Below are 13,222 nucleotides of genomic sequence, written 5' to 3' on the forward strand. Positions count from 1 at the left end.
AAAGAAAAGAATTATGTGAAGTCAAATTTTGTTTATGATGGGTTACTGATAGTGTATCAATCGTGTGAATGATTTGTAGCACTCATCCTTACAGAAAAGGTTGACCAACAATAAAAACTTTTTTTTTCTGCTTTTGTCCTTTTTGAATAAACAGACCCTACAAAAGGGATGAGTCCGCCCCTGAACATGAGTGTTAACGGGTGGTATTCTCTCCCACTCTCAACACTGATGGCTCAGCAGTTTTTGAGGGTGAGAGGTTTCTTTCCCAAACAAAAATATATGTTTTGGACTGGAATTTAGAAGAAAAAAAAAAAAATACAGGTCATGTAGAATTCCCCAAAAAAGCAACAAACTACAAAAGATGGTAGGTATGCATTTGCGTACATCATGCAAAGTGGCAATTCTGCTTACAAACATTTCTTATTATAGTAGTCAGGTTTTGTGTGTAGCTTTGTTTTTTTTCTTTTTTTAAAAAAAGAAACTTGTAGCGGCCTTAGTTGCTTTTTTTTTTTTCAAAACAGTCCTAACACCCGTCTTACTAGCCAAACAGCTTGAGTCCAAATCTTAATGAAAACCTTAAAAACAAAACACTAAAAAGAATGGACTTTCTCCACAAAATACCCAAAACTTTAAAATCTATCCAGGGCTGGGGGTATTTGCAGTCCCAACTCTGTGTCTTTGCCCGACATGAAAGCCAGAGATATTACTATGAAGATGTCTACCAAGATGTCTGAATAAAAGATATCTGATGAGATTTAAAAAATGTCCTTTGTTACGAACAATTGTGATTCCCTGATTGGTTGAAGAAAGTCAGGTGACCAGCGAGGTAAACAGAGTCCAGAATCCCATCATCCAAAGGGACGAGAGGAAAAAAAATGTCCTGGTTTCTTCTACTACCCTAGTTGTGTTTTGTGTCTGCTGTAGTGAGTGTGTGTGTGTGTGTGTGTGTGTGCGTGCGTGTGTTTGTGCGCTTGTTGCACACTGTCCACATGTATGTCTCTGAAAAAACAGTAAATCAATTTTTAAAAAAGACTAAAATGACGGAATCCAATTCTTCATGCAACGCAAACTGTTGACAGGTCTCGCGCACAGATAAGACACCAGATGACAGAAGAAAGAAGCGGAAACAGGTGCTGTCTTATAATTGTCCATCTTTCAGAGAGTATCAGAAATCCTTGGGCATGACGGGTTTAGTTCCATATATATATATATATATATATATTTATATATATTCTTTAAAACTATGCTTTCTTTAAAATGAACAAAAAACTAAGAACATTTTTTTCACTTGCTTTCTTATTCGGTAATATGATGTGCGTTTTTTTCTTGTTTATTCATTATTATTATTATTATTATTATTATTATTATTATCGTTATTATTATTGTTTCAATAACCTTGCATTGTTTTTCTCTCCCCTTCTTTAAATTGTCTGTGTTGCTTGGTATCTTGTTTTGTCTTGGTTGTGTAGCTCCTCCTCCTTTCTCTGCCCACGGCCAATGAGAAAGCAGAGTGCCCCCCCCTGCCCCCTGTGAAACCCCGCCTCTTCCTGTTTCCCCTTCCCACCCCACCCTTCCCAGGGCTATGCAGGAGTAAAAAGAGAGGTGGGGTGGGGGGGGGTGGTTGGTTGGTTGTTTTCTTTGGGGAGCGGAGGGGGTGTTGAGAGGGGGGCGGGGGGGCATCCTCAAAACGCAGTCCTGTTCGCTCATCTCTCGGCCTCCATGGCGACGCTGGCCTTCTGTTCGGCGGCTGCTTGCTGGTTGACGGCCGACGGCCATCCGTGGGGCTGGTGCTGTGCTGCGTGCGGGTGCTGCTGGGCCAGCTGCGCGTGGGCCGCCTGCGCGGGCCCGCCCTGAGTCCACAGGCCCATGGGCTGGCTGGGCACGGGCGGGGTCATCCCCCAGCCCATGGGCGGCGGCGGCGGCGGGGAGGTGGCCATGGAGCCCATAGAGCCCATAGAGCCCATGCCGGGGCTGCCGCTGCTGGTGAAGCTCTCGGAGGCCTTCAGGCGGGAGAACATGGTGAGCGCGTCGGGGAAGTTGGGTGGCGTGGCGGGCGTGTTGGCCGGTGTGCACATCTACAGAGAGAGTGAGAGGGAGGGAGGGAGAGAGAGGGGGAGAGAGAGAGAGAGAGGGGGCAGAGAGACAGTCAGTTAATGTTGTGTGTTTGTGTTGTGTGCATCTGAGAGCCATTAACACTGTGACACTAATGGAGAAGCAGGCAAACACGGAACATCTTGCACCTCTGTTCGTAAAAACCTTACAGTGAACCTCCAATGAGGCAACGCCAACGTTCTGAAGTAAGTCGTTGCACAATTGCTTCAAATGTCTCGGCCTGGCACGCAACAACAGCTGGCAAAAATGTGGCGTGCAACAGTTCGAAGGCAATCCTTCCGGCGGCCCAGCTGTCATCTCGCAGTGCAAGATTGAGCCGTGCCAGGCGGGATTTCTCCCGATCCCTCAGCATTCCCTGCCAGCATTCCCGGCGCTCCGCTCCTCTCCGCGCCACCCCTCCCCTCCCCTCGCCTCGCCTTCCTCGGGGGCCTGAGATAGCCCTGCGGTCTGTGTGGACTCTGCCCTCTGCCTCCATTCCTCTCACACACATACACACACACGCGCGCGCATGCACGCCCGCACACAAACAGAAACACACCACGTATATATATGGACACCCACTCCATTCCCTGGAAGAGTCCTGCAGGCCCATGACCTTGGCTGACCCCTTCATTGTCCTGAAGCCCTGCCTCCAACTCCACCCACCCCCCAGCTCGACAACACACACACACACACACACACCATGGCCAATAAATCCCTCCTCAGCCAAGGGACTTACACAATGGGGCCCCCTGGGGGGGCTCTCTCCCCCCTCACCACCACCACCACCACCACCCATCCCACAATGCATCGGGCTCGTTGCACCAGAGCCAAAATCAACTCGAGCCTGTGGATCGTTGCGCGGGCCCTGGTGTGGATGTTATCTGTACCCGCTAGACATAAACAAAACTTTGGCAGGGAGCGGGGGGGTGGAGGGGGGGCAGGGAGAGAGAGAAAAAACACAAAACAAAACAAACAGTAATCTCCCAATAGCGCTTTGTTCCGAGGCGAGTCTCTGAGAGGGGTTTCAACAGCGCGCTAGTAAAAATAGAGCCTCGTCACATGCTGATGTGGCCGAGTGTGTGTGTGTGTGTGTGTGTGTGTGTGTGTGTAGCAAGGTATAACTGGAGACATGCCTGTCATTGCTCAGGGATTGGGTGGGTGGGTGGGGGGTGGAGAGGGGCTGACCATCCAATCATGCACACAACTTCCGTGCCCCTCGCTTTGACCCTGACCAGGTATGTCGGATTGTCTTACTGCTGTAGGCGGACGTTCGCTGAGGTCACTTAGACCGTTCACTTCCCACTCATGCGGTTCTGTCTCTCTTTCAGGCCCCTCTTCCTGTCTCTCACTTTCTCTTTCCTTACTGTCCTCTCCCTCTCTCTCTCTCTCTCTCTCTCTCTGTCACCTTCATTCCGGGTGCTGCACAATGTAGCACTATCCCAGAGGATATCGACCGTCACTGTAAGTGAATCCCTAGAATAGCGAGAGAGAGAGAGAGAAAGAGGGAGAGAAAGCGATTGAGGCAGGAAGAGAGAGAGAAAGAGAGAGAGAGAGAGAGCTGCCCATGTGCCAGTGTGAATGGTCAGGAGTTTGGGACTAGCGCTGAACCCGCTGACCCTGTCTGAGCCCTGGCCGTGACAATGTGTCTGTGTGTGTGTGTGTGTGTGTGTGTGTGTGTGTGTGGTGGAGCTGGGAGCGGAGAGAGAGCGCTGGCCATTCATGCGCTCCCATTAAGCCCCCAAAGCGTGAAGGGCGATGGGAGGATGGCCATGCGGGCACATTGTGTGTGTGTGTGTGTGTGTGTGTTTATGTATCACCGAGTCGGTGTGTGTGCATGAGAGACAGAGGCAGTGCGTTTGCAGCAGAACGTGTGTGAAACATTTGCGTACATGAGATTGCATCTTTGCAAAGAAACAAAACACAGGTGTGTAATACAGTGTGTATGTGTGTGAATGTGTGTGTGTGTGTGTGTGTGTGTGTGTGTGTGTGCATTCAGCATGCTGTGTGTACCAGAGCTCCAGGTGTCTTCGTTTATAAATACAAGCCACAAAAAGAGTGTGTTTGTGTGTGTGTGTGTGCACATAAAGGCATAGCGAGTTCATTTTTAATGCGTGTTTTGTTGCTGCGATCTCTAAACTCCCTCCAAAGCAGCAAACTCTGCAGGGGTCTGTACACAACAGGGGTGTCTGTGTGCGTGTGTGTGTGTGTGTGCGTGTGTGTGTGTGTGTGTGTGTGTGTGTGTGTGTGTCTGTGTGTGTGTGTGTGTGTGTGTGTGTGTGTGTGTGTGTGTGTGTGTGTGTGTGTGTGGTGGCGTGGAGACATTGCCAGAGAGAAACAGAGCATCGTTTTTCACCCTGGATTTCAGTTGGCCAACATCACCATGCGGCTCTCTAAACACCAAGGGGAATATTTACATTCTTTGTCAACTGTGGCAGAAACAAAGTGGAACCACTGAATTAAGTAACTAACCAACTCGCGTCCGCACACTGCAAACCCACAGCTGGGTTGCTATGGAAATATTTTCGTAGCGAGGATGGATCTGGTACCACCGGAGCGAGAGAGAGAGAGAGAGAGAGAGAGAGAGAAAGAGAGGCAACATGAAACGAGGTCAGGGAAGGCTTAGTCCGACAGAAACCTTCTGCACGGACCACGCACTGTTTAGTAAATCATATTTTGGAGACAGGAGATTTGGGGAGGTGGGGAGGGGAGAAGGAGGGGGTGTTGTGTGAGCTTTTGTTTGCTAAGTCCTCTTCCAAGATATAGGAGAGCTTTTCTTCTTCTCCTTCTATTTCCTTCTTCTATTTCTTCTTCTTCTTCTGCTTCTTTCGCTTTGAAGTAAATCATCTTTGTGGGGACGTGGATGTCATCGTGGTGGCGGCAGCAGTGGTGGCTGCCGCCGCCGCCGCCAGTTTTTGTGAACGTGCCGTGCGCTCGGTGTGCCTGGCCGTGCCACCGCGGCGCGGGTTGTGAGCCGTGCGCTCTGTGTGGCTGCCGCACTCCGACACAAAGACAAATTGGAGGCCATTTCCTGTGCGCGCCGTGCGGGCAGGCCGCTCGCTATTCCCTCTTACACTAGCAGTTGGCTGTGGGCTGGCTTTTTGCATGGAATTTATACACAAAATGAGATGTGGCCGCGGAGCAAAGCGCAGTAGGGGTTTTTCTGGGATAAAATGGAGTCATCATCCTCACAAACACACACACACACACGCAGACCCCGGCATAGTCACAGACACAGATGCACGCTGCACACACACACACACACGCAGAGAAAGAGATCTAGTAATCTGGCGCAATTCTTTTTTTTTTCCCCCTTTCCAACCACTGGGGCCATTTTCCGGCAAATTCCGGGTGTAATGTTTGAACGACCTTTCAAGTCCCAACTCGAAGGCCAATTAGAATTCCGAGAAGATCATAAGGAATTACACATCCCTGTCCGGCCCTCCACAAAGCCTCCGCTGAGCAGCTGACGACTGTTTGACTCAGGAGGGGGAAAAAAGGAGGGGGGTGGGGGGGTACAGGACCGCTCCCTGGTGGATTTATGGCTTTTTGCGAATGCACTCCAAAACTGCACTTCTTCCCCTGCCCTCCTGGAATGTGTGTGCCAAAGAATGGGGGATTGTTTTCAAATTCAAATTCCATTCATTCAGAGAGCCAGTGACAGAGACTGAGGGAGTGAGTGAATGGGACAGAGAGGAAGTGAGAGAAAGAGAGAAGGTTGTCCTCCTCCACGGCCTCCAAACGAAGGACTAAAGGGGCTAGCCGAGCCGTCGTATTGTTCCGCTCTCTCTTTTTCACTTTCGCTCTCGCTTTCTTTGGCGAACGTGTCCGAGCCGCTCGCTCGTCGGGTTGGTTCGCCCCGAGGCCAGGATGTGGGAGAGAGGGAGAGAGAGAGAGAGAGAGAGAGAGAGAGAGCACGCCTGCATGCCACTGAGGGGCTGTAGTTAATATAATGATCAGGTTGGTAATGGAATCATTTACGGGGCTTCTGCGGCAGGCGCGGCGGTGGGGCCCGTGATGCGCCCAGAGACGCAGCAGACATCAGACGCAGTCCTCCTCCAGCTCCCGTCTGTCTCCGCCGGCAGATTAATGGACGGAGGGAAAGCGTGGGAGAGAGAGAAGAAGGAGAGAGAGAAGGAGATGGAGATGGAGAGAGAGGGAGAGAGAGAGGGATGGAAAGAACGAGAAACGGGGAGGAAAAAGACAAACACGGAGAGGAGGAAAGGGGGAAAGGCAGAGAGACAGAGCGAGGCAGAAAGAGAAAGAGACAGAGACAGAGACAGAGCGAGGACTAGGAGAATATGGAGCAAAAGGCAGTTATAACTGCCAGGCATTTATCAAACACACACTTGGTTTTGATCAAAAATGACATGCCTGTAATTACATGGTACTGTTATCACTGCCAAGCACAAGGCAATGTCCCTCTGTGTGTGTGTGTATAATTCTTGCCAGCGTGTCTGTTCTTTTGAGGGTGCCTTCATTATTGTATTGCATGTGTGTCTGTGTGTGTGTGTGTGTGTGTGTGTGTGTGTGTGTGTGTTTCGAGGGTAAACGATCAGTCCCCACCCGGCTTGATTATTAACCCAACTGTGGTCAGCGTTCAGGGGAAAACAAAGGGCTGGCCCGCTGTCGGAACACTGCACCCATTTTCGCCTACAAAAGGGTTAAACTAACACTCGCTGAGTCAATAATCATTTCTCTGCACACAGAGAGAGAAAGAGAAAGAGAGAGCGAGAGCGCTAGCTCATTAGCTAAAGAGGCGCTAACTGCTAATGGCCACACTGTCCGTTGACAAGCTTTCCCTGACTGTGGCTGCAGGACTCGGGCCAGTAGGCTGAGGCTGTGTGGGGGCCCAGGGGCTGTGTATGGGTGGAGAGGGGTGCCATCCATGTGACCAGCATGTTAAGCTGAATGTGCCTAGATGTACACACCCAGAACACGTGCAGCATCCCATCCATGAGACATGTCCATTAGCTTAGCCATACTTAAAGCTAGGAAAGCAAAGTCAAAACCAGTCCTTTGGATTCAGTCGTGTGCGATCCAGCAGTGTGTGTGTGTGTGTGTGTGTGTGTGTGTGTGTGTGTGTGTGTGTGTGTGTGTGTGTGTGTGTGTGTGTGCGTGCGTGTGTATGTGTGTGTACCAGGGAACTACAGGGGAAGACCACTGCTCGTTAACACATCTGCTCTTCACACTCTCTGATATCCACTCCTGCCGCCAAAGCACCCAATGTTCCGGGAAACTATGCAACCAGAAACACACACACAAACACACACATACACACACTCATAAAGCAACACAGAGGCCCAGCAACTTTAGATGTGGCTCACCCTTTGGCACTGTTTCACTCAGAATGCATGGCATGAGCACATGTTCGACCTCAGAGCTCTGCCTACACACGTACACACACACACACACACACACACACACACACACATACGCACACACACACAGAAAGTAAAACCAGTGGAAAAAAAAACGTGTCCATGTACAAGGCTATGATCTCCAAGAAATGTTTCTCCAAGAAAAGATTACAACATAACTCAATATAACTGTGTATGTGTGTGTGTGTGTGTGTGTGTGTGTGTGTGTGTGTGTGCCTGTGTGTGTGTGTGTGTAAATACGTACTCTCCACATAACTTATCTCATTTGAAAGTGTAGCACTGTTGCCGTCATTATCTTATTGCTCTTTAATCCACAGCTATCAGTTGATATACTTTCACAATGACCGAGTTACCAGTCACACACATAACAGAGCGCACAGTCACAACACACACATGAATTAATTTAATGGCCGCAATCACAACGGGAGAGACTCAGGATGTTATTGTGTCTCTGCGACAGTAAATTCTCCACAACAGAGGTGATAAAAATACCTCCAAACAGACCAAATCTGAGGGACGTGTCATGGCGGTGTAACTGAGCCTTCAAAACAATTGCTAGATTCTGACCTTGCATGTCAGCATGCTCGGTGACCCTATCCGGACAAGGCGTTTAAAGTTACTAGAAGCCTCTACCCATCCCCCTGCCCCCAAAACACTTAGTCACCCCTGCCAGGAAAGGGGACCTTTCAACTTCTTTAACTTCATTCTTTTATGGGCCTTCAATCCGCTTTTAATGACTTAAAACCAGGAGCCGGCTGTGAATGTAACCACTGTTCCATTTCCTTCAGTGGAATAATAAAGCAAAACAAAGCCAGTTGGCCTTTGTGGCGGACTTTGCGGGTTTGTTTACGGGTAAAGCTAAGGAGGCTGATGGATCTGGCCATGTTGCCTCTGGCTCTGGGGAGTTAGCCTATGCGCTGCATGCTAGCCTCGGACATGAGCGGTATTCAAGGGCTGAGGGGAGAGGGCCCTTCAGAACAGCTGTCCATCCCTGGTGTTAGCGTGCGAAACTCTGTGGGGATATGGATGTGTGTGTGTGTGTGTGTGTGTGTGTGTGTGTGTGTGTGTGTGTGTGTGTGTGTGTGTGTGTGTGTGTGTGCGCACACGTCTGGGGAGCGGGTTGACTTTACAACTCACCCCCCCCCCCCCTCTCTCCTATTCCAGCACAAGAAGCCATCTATACAGCCGTGCGCAGGCAACCTTTCAAATCCGTCCTTCCCAAAGAGCGAGCGCCGGGTCGGAGGCCGCTGTTTGCACTGTGGGATGCGGACACTAAAGGGGCCTCTGAAGAGAGACGGACGAGCGTACGAGGAAAACACACACACACACAGACACACACACGCTCACACACACACACACCTTCCCATCCCAAGCACGGTCGTCTCCCGGGCCTCGCTCAAGGACTGTGTGCCTCCCCTTGTTTGGCCTGAAAGGGCCCATTCTGGACGCGGAGTGGGCCACACTTCCTGTCCGAGCCGAGCCCACAGCGGCGTCTGTGTTTGAGTGGGCGGCCGCTCCGCTCCCCGGCTGGCCTGGTGCACCTAAGGGCTGAGGACGACGGAGCCCTGACTGGACAGCTCACTGAGGCTGCACTTCAGCTAACGCTACGTGCTAAACGCTAACAGCCATCCAAGGCTGTGCTTTGGGACGTCTGAGTGAGCACAGTGCATTATGTAGGTGATATCTTACAAGAGCAGGATGAAATGGAACAACATTGTAAGCTAGTCCTTTAGTGATTGCAGCCCAGCAGGGTGCGAGGAAGCCGAGTGCTATTATACTAACAAATAGCTTGTGCAACAGTTAATTTATTTTCTGCTGAGGCGCACTCTTTCCATGTATACTTGTTTGAAAAAGAAAAATGGTTAATCCAAATCCCTGCCTTCAACAACATTATGCAAGCTTAAGTAGAAACATTACTGTGTGCGAGGGGGGGGGGGGAAATGTTAATTTAGTGTTAATGTAGTGTTGCATCACCATTGTAATACATTTGCTAACATCTGCGTGAATCAGACACCAAAACATTACGACTATATCAAATGGACATAAAAAGATTAGTCCAATACTGATGCCAGAACAAATTGCCTGGTGCCATGCCGTGCTTCAGTACCCTTTTACCAACAGCCGACATCAGACAGTGTACAAATCTAAATCTGAACAACCAACTGAACTACAAACACACACACACACACCCTTCCAAGTCCAAGCGGTTCCAGGGCAAAAGGAATCTCTCCTAAACTACAAATAATATTTTTTGTGCAGCCAGAGCTCCAAATTACCTCAGGGAGCCCTCGTGGCCACGGCTCTGTCAATCAGAATAAGTGTGTCAGTGCGTGGAAATTCTAGAGCAAAGTGGATTAGGCCTCCATGGCCCGGGCAACACTGATAAGCTGGAGGGGGGGGGGGGGGGGGGTGTTGGCCGCCGCCATGCAGGAAAGAAGGCCTCCGCACTGTGTACAATTAACTGAATAGATGCACATCAGACAATGCGGCGCAGGCTGCTCTGTATTCACGGTTCAACTCGGATGCATAGATGCCCTCAATGGTCCGACACATTTCAGAGGGTTCATTCTCCCCTGGTTGGCAAGGCTGGTGGGCTGCTGCCATAATAGCAGAGAGAGTGTCTGAGTTGGTATCCATATACTGTAGCTTACTTATAAAAATTGCAAAGCTTCTCATTCCACTCGCACGTCAGGCTTTCACATACCCCTGAGCTCTACTGGGTTGTTAAGTTCTGAAAAGGGTTAAATTATTCATTGAGGCCTCAGCAAATAATCTATAAATGCTGACATATTTAAGGGGAAGGCCTTTTTGTGTGTGGCTTCGCTGTGCTTTAAATATACGTTTCACACATGGGGATGAACACCCATGTGTTCACTGCACGCCAGGGAGCCAATGGACTGGCAGCATTCGCCGCGTTATGCCTTTAGTTTCCCCAGGGGGGCTTGTGACGCGCTGGAGCACTGCACAATTGTCACTGAATGATGTTACCTTGTCTATAGTGAACCAAAACAAAGGTCTCTGGTGCACGGACACTATTCACTCGGTCCTTTAGAAAATAATTTGCAGGCTATATTATATGGCAGCGATTGCCGCATGACCAAACTAAACACTGCTGTAATGTTTGGGAACGTAATGGCGTTGCACAATAACAGACACCCAAATAATGCTCGCACTGAACCAATCATATCTCTACAGCGAAAAATGTACAGTGACATCATCTGAGGTGTAGCCTGCAAAACTCAGAGCAATACGTCGTTCAGAATTCTACCCTTGAAAGACATAGTTCTGTTTTACTGTAAGCCATTTTAAGTGGAGAGATAATTCCAGTAAGGCCCCGAAAAACTAGTCATATGTAATTAACACGAAATAACACACGTATGAACATGTACCTACCCAATGGCCTATGGTGAAAAACAGATTAATAAATAAATGTATTATTTAAATGTTGCACACTGACTGCAATTATTAGCCATACTTTACTGGAATATCATGCAAACGTGTAGGCATAAGCATAATGTTTTGCCTTTATATTGTGTTTTAGGAACACAGTTTCGATCAGGCGTCTAACCTAGTAATTCGTTAAAACACAACATTTTTACAGCTCACTAAAATCAAGTACAAATTCCACCATGAAATATTGGAGTGTCTCATACTAACATTTTCAGCTGAACTTGTTACACGACATTGTTCTTCTGCGCACCATGTTTCCAAGTTTTTCTCTAAGGACACTGGTCGCTTAAAGGCAGCAGCACAAAACAAGCCACATGTATCCAATTTGTGTACCATGCAGAGAAGCCTAAATTACAGACACGGTTTCACAAGGAAAGCACCTTTGGAAAATGCACGCCGCTTTACAGTCACCCCATAAGAAAACACTGAACGTGGCCGCCCGTGTTTATTTCTGGAAGCCCAGAGTGTCTCCGCAACATGGCCGACGTATACATTGTTATTGTTAGTTGATCAGAATTATTTGCACTTCGCCAGCCAGCCAGTGCGGTGGAAACAATTAAATGAATTATGGACATTATGTATCAAATAAAAAACAATCTTATCATATTAACTTTACAAGAATGCAGGCATGAAAATGTGCTGTAAATCTTTGATATACTCACCATTTGATGGTGGTGGCCGTATGGAATACTAGTCTCTTGGAAAAAGGCACTGAGCGCCGTCTAAAATAAAGAAACATATGTGCATGTTTGTGAGATTTTGTTTAATACAAGAGTATCAAATATTTATGGATAATAGTGCATGCATGCCACATGGTGTCATGAATTTATAGACAATGCTACATTAACCAGCAATGTTTACATTGTGTTTTCACCAAATCAATAACATATCAGCAACCAAACAACTCATCCAAATGATAGATTTAGCTAGAAGACAGATTGACACACATAACTATCAAGGGACGATTTTTGCTGTTAGCTGCATGGTTTGAGGATTCCACGCAAACCAGCGGTCATCTTCATTGCATAATAGCATTTGCTAACCCTGCTAGCTTGTGCTGTGTGTCATGAGGAAGGATTATAGTATTTAATCTAGAGTAAATTCTAATTGGATATTCGTCCCGTCAAGCTTTTGCTCGGTGCAAACTGTCCGTTTGAACTTTCTGGCTGTATTTGTGGTAATGTGACAAACCTGAACAAATAGCCTACACTGTACGCTTCGTCTAAATTAATATTCTTCCAAAAATAACTCTTAAAATAATATGCTACGATTTGTCACTGGTGGGTAGACTTCTCCCTATTAAACCGTAATGCATCACATTTCCAGGCTGCAAATAACATGGCAGTCAAAGCAAGGCGAGTAGTACAATAGGCTTCACAGTCAGACATAAACATAACTGCTGAGCCTGAAATCCCTTACCTCGAATTGCCAATGTGCCGCTTGCAATAGTTGTTTCGCCTGATCGGCTGCGCATCCAGCTGTCAGGACGAACTGGTTTATCATAACTTGATGTTTAAGTTCATCCATATTCGCCGGATCTTATTTCCGAGCCGTGGGCTGTAGTGTTGGGTTCGTAATTCAGTTTTTGAGGCTTTATTTCTCTCGTTCCCCTTTCAGTCGTCCACCATTACAGCCGGCTGAGCAAACACAAATATTTACCTACTGTAGGAGCGATAGAGTAGGGGAGCCTCTAGATTGACATCACACGGCAGCCAATGGGAGGGTTGGAGACATCGTGGGACTTGTATGCTGCAAATAGTTACTGTGTGAGTCGTGCTGAAAATGACAGCATTTCATAATTGGTATTTTACGCATGCCAAAAAATATGGTTATGTGACTTATTACAATAAGCATTATATATTGTTCATATAAGGCGTGTTAATGCAACGCCATATAATTAAATAAACGCGGGGTTAGCAACGTTAAATCTATGGGTTTGGACTACAACTCCCGTCGCTACTCGCTTTGTTTGTAATGCTGTAGAAGGCAACAATTTATGAATGACAGCCGCTCCCGTCCAATTCCCATCAGCGCTGTGCCACTATCATGCCAAATATGGTAAACAAACGTTCTAACACCAATTAAATTGCAGAGAGCTACCATAGAGAGCAGCAAGGAGCCCGTAGACACTCTTGGGAATATTTAAAACCATGGAAGCCGGCCCTCACCTCTGCGCAGCCTCGTCAAATCTCCATTTGCATTACGCATAAACCTATTCTGCAAAGCCAACTGAATTTCACAATCACCGGTGGCTCCATAACTAACGTCATTCAGTCTAATTTAAGACAGCCACGCAGCTG

General features: G+C 47.9%; 1 protein-coding gene across 1 annotated transcript in view; it reads right to left on the reverse strand.

Moving 5' to 3' along the window:
• The window catches only part of ubald1a (UBA-like domain containing 1a), a 12,770-nt gene extending 187 nt beyond the window's left edge, over positions 1-12,583 (reverse strand). The window contains exons 1-3 of the mRNA XM_062526654.1: positions 12,342-12,583; positions 11,585-11,644; positions 1-2,075 (exon numbers count right to left, since the gene is read on the reverse strand). The exon at positions 1-2,075 is cut by the window's left edge and continues 187 nt beyond it. Of these exons, the coding sequence (XP_062382638.1) occupies positions 1,704-2,075; positions 11,585-11,644; positions 12,342-12,449 (540 nt within the window). The 5' untranslated portion in view covers positions 12,450-12,583 and the 3' untranslated portion in view covers positions 1-1,703. The remainder of the gene's footprint in view (positions 2,076-11,584; positions 11,645-12,341) is intronic.
• Between the last annotated feature and the right edge of the window lie 639 nt (positions 12,584-13,222).

This window comes from Sardina pilchardus, chromosome 22 (assembly GCF_963854185.1).
Source record: "Sardina pilchardus chromosome 22, fSarPil1.1, whole genome shotgun sequence".
NCBI classification, from domain to species: Eukaryota; Metazoa; Chordata; class Actinopteri; order Clupeiformes; family Clupeidae; genus Sardina; species Sardina pilchardus.